This window comes from Clinocottus analis, unplaced genomic scaffold (genome assembly GCF_023055335.1).
Source record: "Clinocottus analis isolate CAN_PGR_092001 unplaced genomic scaffold, fCliAna1.0.p SCAF_7, whole genome shotgun sequence".
NCBI classification, from domain to species: Eukaryota; Metazoa; Chordata; class Actinopteri; order Perciformes; family Cottidae; genus Clinocottus; species Clinocottus analis.
Genome location: NW_027176229.1, coordinates 5,478,578 through 5,485,414, shown reverse-complemented (window position 1 = coordinate 5,485,414; position 6,837 = coordinate 5,478,578). Strand labels below are relative to the sequence as shown.

Sequence of the window (6,837 nt, the reverse complement as noted above, 5' to 3'; positions counted from 1 at the left end):
ATTCCGCAGTTTTATTATACAGGCGGACAATTCTCAAGTAGGATCTATGTTTTTGTGGCCACAACTGGCAAGTGTTGCTAAATGTAGATGCAAGCATTTCACACCTCATTCCAGTGGGACGGCCATATTTGAAAATAACACGAACTTGCATCCTTTATAGTGAAAAGATAACAAAAGGGAACATAATGTCCCAGAACACCATACAACAAAAGACTCCTCAGATCAAACCAGACAGGGGAGATTCAGGAGTTAACCATTGCATCTCTCTTTTGGGAAAAGATGATGTAAACCCCACACCACGTGACACTATAATGAATAATACAGCAGAGAGAGAGAGAGAGAGAAAGAGAGGAAAAAAGGTGGGGGGTGGAGAGGGGGGGGACATAAACACAGTTAAGGTTTGATGAGAGAAGAGAAGGGGTGTCACATATCGTCAAGACTTAAAGAGAGAAGACTGGTTGTACTCTCAGAGAAAGATGTGCTGGCTACCGATCGACCAGCCGCTGCTCCTGCCCGGAGACTCCACCTGCACTGCCCGCCGGGTCTCGCCGTGCTCGGTGGCTCAGCTGCTGGCGTCGCGCCTGCGGAGGATCGGGGACCAGCTGGAGAAGAGCTGGACGGCCGGGGAGACGGAGGGCGGCTTCGGCTGCGGGGGCAGAGGGTCGGCGGCGGCGGCGGCGGCGGTGACCGGGCCAGGTCGCCTGAAGAGCTTCCTGTGCACCGCCATACACATGGCCGTGCTCGTGCTGGTCGTCGCGAGGCGACACCTGTAGGGCGCGAGGCGGCGACACCAGCAACAGGTGCGTCAACCCGCGTGTTTCATTTGAAGTGCGAGCGCAGTGTCGTACGGTACCATTTTGAGAAGAAGAAGAAGAAAAAAAAAACGTTACTGTGACCTCGTGGAAAAACAGCGCCCAGGACCTCATGTTGTCCTCGTTTTTTAAAAAAAAAGTCAATGCCGAATTATGTATATGCAAGTAAAACGAGTTGTTAAATGTGTCGCCATTCTGCTCAATACGATGCAGATTGTAGATTTCTTCAGCTTTCGACAGAGGTTTTCTGAAGGTTGTGAAAACTTCTACTTCTTTAAGTAGATCGGTCTTTCAAACAATTTGGATACAGTGTTAAAAATGTGCGTTTTCTTTTTTGAAATGTTTGATGAATCTCATTTTATTAGCCGAAAAAAAGTCAAACGACATACGACTTAATCTAACACGTGAAAACACAACTTTATGCAGCTTCGACATACAAAACAGGTACTTTTGTTTCTGTTTATTTGATCGTCATCATAATCACGCATTCGGTGATTACATTTGATGTAAAGCTCGGGTTAATCATGCACACAAACTAACTTCTTCATGACTTCTATTCTCATTTTAAGGAATGTTTCGGGTGCAACAGTAAATGTTTCAAATTGGCGAGTGGGTTTGTTTTCTCTTCATGCTCTATGTCCTTAAAGTATCCTTAATGTGTATGGACTTTTGAAAAATTGGGAAAAGGTGTCGCATCTTCCTGGTTTTGAAAAACAGAGGTGGATTCTACATCGACCGTCTTGACTTAAAAAACAACATGCATTTGATGTATTTTGTACGAATTACATGTATACGTTTGATCTTTTATAGATGGTGCCTTTAGGACCATGCACGAGGGAAAGGGCTCACATCATTTGCACTACAATCGAGGGATGCAGGAGAGTCGGATGATGCGGTCCAGGATGGAAGGTGTGCAGCGAGGAGGAGGAGAGGAAGAAAGAAGCAGATTTAAATGAACGTTTCAGGGTCGTAACTTTGAGTCTGACTAAACTCTATATGTCATGAAGACTTCCTCAGGCCCGATGAAGATGCACTGAGCGTTTTATGACAAGCTGACACACTGAACTCCAGCAGTCCTGCAGTCAGACAGCTGTACTCCCCCCCCCACCACACCCCCACCTTTGCTTTTCTCATCCCAGAGCAGTGATGTAATCCTCCCCTGGTAGAGTGGAGGGAAAAGCTTACGAATAGGCCTCCCTTTTGAATTTCCACCTCCCACCATGCAAGTGCATTCATGGCAGAGAAGGTTGGACCGAATTGACCTTTAAATGTATGTAAGGCTCCATATAGTGCAGCGGTCCTGATAAACAAAATGCACTGAGATAGACCAGTTTGTGAGCTTCATAATGCACTGTACCTTTTTACATAAGCTATACTGTCAGTGTAAACATGTGAATACTGAGAGGATGAATGTTTTTTTTTGTTTTTTTTTTATAGATGTTTTCTACAGTGTTTAGGTGATGTTTACACATTCCCCTGTGCTTTAGCATTATCTGTTGGGGGCAGTGTTACGTGGCTTTTCGTCAGGTACGGGACCTGCGCATCAGAAGCTGTGCCGTCAATGCAGTCTGTGATTTCTGAAAATAAGCTTTTCTCTGATATATCAAGTGTAATGTGAGCAGATTTACTGAAACTGTCTTTTATAAAAAAAAATGTGTGCTATTTATACTTATTCAATATTTCATATGGATTTTTAGGAGGTAAAGTAATAAAAATGGTTCTCAAATAAATTCTCTGCCAGTGTCTTTACCATGAGACAAGAAATACACTTCATAAAAATGAGCTCAAAGTGCTTTAATTTAAAACTGAAAACCTGCATTGAAGTCGTAGTGTCTATTATGCAACAGAATAATGACTATTCTAAAAATAAATTAGTCATAGTAATGTAGGAATAACAATGAAAATATGATTGTAACATGGAAGCTTATCAGACATGAGCTCCCACTCCATGGAAAAAAAGCAAAATCTCTCCGACTTCAACGTCTGCAACACACTTGATAAGAATAAAAAAAAGAAAGGCTAATATCACGGTGCCTTGCTGACACACACTACTGGACGGTCATTACGCAATATCCAAACAACCTTTTCCCTTTGACTTTGTTTCACTTCCAGACCTTCTGACTTTCCTCTCACGGTTACTCTGCCACATTTATTTGTATTCAAAGGGTTTAAAAATAATAATAATACAGCAAAACATGAAACTAAATACCAAATAAAAATGTAATTAAGTACAAAAATCAAAACATATAAAGAAATGTGACAAATGTACCACAATTAACAGTGTGAAAGCGTGACTATTTACATGATATCACCACACTGAATGGAACATTCTTCTATCATGTTTAGTGTAGATCTCCGGTCTCCACATAGTTGGCATGTTGACGTGTCCTTGAGCAAGACACTAAACCCCCAGTTGCTCCCGGGCGCCTCGCGGCAGCACACTGCTCCTTAATTACTCAGGATGGGTTAAATGCAGAGACCATTTCCCCCAAGGGGGTTAATAAGGGATGATTTCTTTCTTTTTCCTCTTGAAATGAAATGCGGTTGAACATCCACAGCATTGGCGTGGTCTACTTGCACTCAAAGATGTGACCGATGCCGTGACTACACCACAATGGCACAATTTGTCAAACTGACGATCGTCTTTTAAGTGAAACCGTGTTGGCGATTCGGTTTGTGGGCGAAGGCCTCCTCCATGTGCTCAACTTCTCCGCAGTGAAAACAATGTGATCAGCGTATTTTTCTGGGGTCTCATTTATAACCGTTGCGTTCGACCACTTTCGGGCTCCGTTTTATTTTCTGTGTTCGTGCGTACGCGTCTTCCCACGCAGAAGTTGGGATCCATAAAAAAAAAAAATGTACTTGATGGGAGAATGTGCGCACCTGTACAGGACATTTGAGACGTAGAGGTGGTGAATTAAAGCCAGGCTCCGGAAATGAAATGTATGAGAGGCACCATTTTAATTTCACTTCATATCACACGGTACTTTGCATGTATATGGATCCACTTTATCGTAAACAGTCAAACCAGCAGAGTTGTTTGCACCAGTAAGCGATAAGTACAAGCACCTTCTGACTGTAAAAGATATAAACAAACTCAAACCTGAACTCACATTTCGCTTCACAGTGCGAGGGCCAAACTGCGGACACTCTTGATCCGCTGATGAGACCATCGTCATCTGGGCGACATACTGAACACAGACGAACTGTGAGCATATTTGAGCAAAGCGTGGAAATAAAGCCAGGGACGGCTCTCATACAATCACTCCATCTCCTCATCATCAGTCAAAATCATGATGTTCTTAAAAAAAAAAAATCAAAGAATAAATTGAATTCACCTATCAAACTTCCTTTGTAAAAAATAACATGACGCATACCTCCGATAGCGATCATTTTGAAAGCGATTAGCCTGAATGCTGTAAAAACATATAAGTACTGCGGTGACTCTCGTGATGCTGCAGGATAGACACTCCGGCACTGGACGGACTGCATTAAAGCAAGAATCAGGAGGAAACACGTGTTCAGGGACGCAATGACGATTGTAACATGGAAGCTTATCAGACGTGACGAAGAAGCAGAAAGCAACGTGAGCAAAGCAAATCCCCACCGCCTTCCACGTCTGACCAAAGTGGATAAGAATCTAAAAACGAGGCGATGATCACGGTGTGATACACACACACCACTACGGTCATTGCTCAATAACCTGATGTGTAGCGGGTGGGATGTGAGTCTGAACCCGCTGCGCACATTCACGGGTTGATTTGAGCTTCCATGAAAGGAAATAGCTCACCGACAGGCTTGCGCAAGGTTTTACAAATGAGACCCCCGGTCTTTACAGATGCCTCTAAAATGAAAGTGCCCCTACATGTTGTGTGTTACGATGCGTACCCTGATAGTTACTGCGACTAAGATAAAACCGCGAAAGATGACACACCCTTGTCTGACTCGTCAATGCGGCGCGGTCGGCGATGTCGAGAGCTCAGTAGATCTGGAAGTGGGCCGAGGTGGTGCCGTCCTTCCAGCATCGCAGGGCCTCGATGACGGTGGAGCGGCACAGCGGACACGTTCGCTCCCGGTCGAACCACAAACACAGGCACTCCTCGCAGAACACGTGCTGCGGAGGTGCAGAATGGAAAAATCGTTTACGGTTCATGGGCGAGCATGAATGCCCCGGAAAATTCAAAAAAGGAGTGTTTTGTGTCTATGAGCCCTGAGGCTGACCTTTGACCTACCCTGTTGCAACTCGGCACACTTCTGTCCACACCCAACCCCACCCATGGGCGAAGCTGGCTGTGGTCAGAAGTGTCCCAACTACTTTAGAGAGTCCTTACCTGACAGAGGAGGGCGATGGGGTCTCTGAAATCTGCCTGACAAATGGCACAGACGTCACCTGCCTCGCTGCACTGCTGACCGCCGGCCCTCACTCCATAACTCTGGAAAAGAGTGAAATTTAAGGAAAGGAATAAACTCTACTCCCTCCCAGACTTTAAAGTTGAGCATATCTGTGTGTGTGTGTCCTGATATGTGAAAAGATTATTTGTTTTTTTTTTAATTGTCTGAATCGGACCTGGGAGCTGCAGAGCATGACCAAGGCCTTGCGGATGGCAGACACTCGTCCACAGATGTCAAAGGACTGTAAAACAAAGATGACGCACAATCAGTTTTGAGTTCTATAATGACGACAATTGCTTAGTCGATTAAAGCTCGATCGATTGATTAACGGTAACAAGTTAGCCCTTTCTCCAAAGCGACTCAGCAAAGTAGCATCTCTGATCCCTATGATTTATGGAAAAAATGAATAAAGCGAAAGCTCTGAGCAGCTTTTACTGGCTGCGCATTTCACATTTTTCTCTAAACTTTACACAAACCGCCTGACAACGGTGAAGCAACCACTGAAGTACATCATGTACATATTCTATATATAATATTGACACACTGCTAGTATGGCCTGATCTTGGAAAACACCAGTGTCAGCACTTCAGTATGCGCACACGCACACACACACACACACACAGTAAACTACTCACCCAGTTCCGCCGAAAAGAAAAAGCCAATCATCAACGGTTACATCCGCTGAATCACTGGTGTATTAAAAAGAATCTCAACTATATTTGTCAACACACTCTGACAGCAACAAAGCTCAACTACTTCATCACAACATTCATCTAGTTTCACTATTTCAGCTTCCTGTACAAGAGCATGACCGACTCGACGCCAACGCATGGCTCGAAAAAGTCTTTTTAAGTTCCCTTATGCAACTGCTCAGTGGCTCAGTGGCCGACCTTGCCGTGACCTCTTAACTGTGCGGTTTCTGTTTCCTTCTCCTTCCACGGGGCCCACAGATGAGGCGCCTGTCGGACTGTCTTTCAGACCAATTATTGTCTGGGAAACAAATCGCCGGATCATTTAAAGACATCACCTTCGACTTTAGAAACTTTTTTATTCTACATTACCAAGAAAATAATCATCCGATTGAATCGATAATGAAAATAATTGCCTGTTGCAGCCTTTATGACCTCTTGTCTACCACCACCATCACAATATCCCTGAGCAGCCCCCAGTTAGTCTCCAAGAGTAACAATATTATCCTTATTTGGGTTATTGTATTGTAAGAAGAATACAATTAAATAGCAATATATTCATATTTCAGGCACCTTCATTTGCTATTTTTCTATGCTGAGCTCTTATTTTCACAGGAGTATGTCCTCTATTGAACGTCTTATTAATCCATTTTCATGCAGGAATTTAAGTTTGTGTACTGCACGTGTCATTTTATATACTAATGCCATCCAAAATCTCAAAGTTTAAAACAATATTGATCTTTGCTGGACACTTTGCTACCGGGCACCGATTACCTTGCAGAGGCTGTAGATGATGATGAGTGTGGCTCCCAGGAAGTAACTGCTGGACGGATCTTCTCCCATGATGTACTTGTACCACAGCTGGATGGGCACCAGGGCCCGAAACAGCTGGCTCAGCTCCTCTATCAGCAGGTAGAATTTACCCTAGATAAACACAAACCATT

At 43.9% G+C, this 6,837-nt stretch overlaps 1 protein-coding gene across 1 annotated transcript in view; it reads right to left on the bottom strand.

Annotated features, from left to right (window-relative positions):
* Window positions 1-2,591: 2,591 nt before the first annotated feature.
* rnft2 (ring finger protein, transmembrane 2) overlaps window positions 2,592-6,837 on the bottom strand; it is a 10,897-nt gene continuing 6,651 nt past the window's right edge. Inside the window, exons 7-10 of the mRNA XM_068566679.1 lie at window positions 6,668-6,817; window positions 5,380-5,445; window positions 5,144-5,245; window positions 2,592-4,926 (exon numbers count right to left, since the gene is read on the bottom strand). Of these exons, the coding sequence (XP_068422780.1) occupies window positions 4,792-4,926; window positions 5,144-5,245; window positions 5,380-5,445; window positions 6,668-6,817 (453 nt within the window). The 3' untranslated portion in view covers window positions 2,592-4,791. The remainder of the gene's footprint in view (window positions 4,927-5,143; window positions 5,246-5,379; window positions 5,446-6,667; window positions 6,818-6,837) is intronic.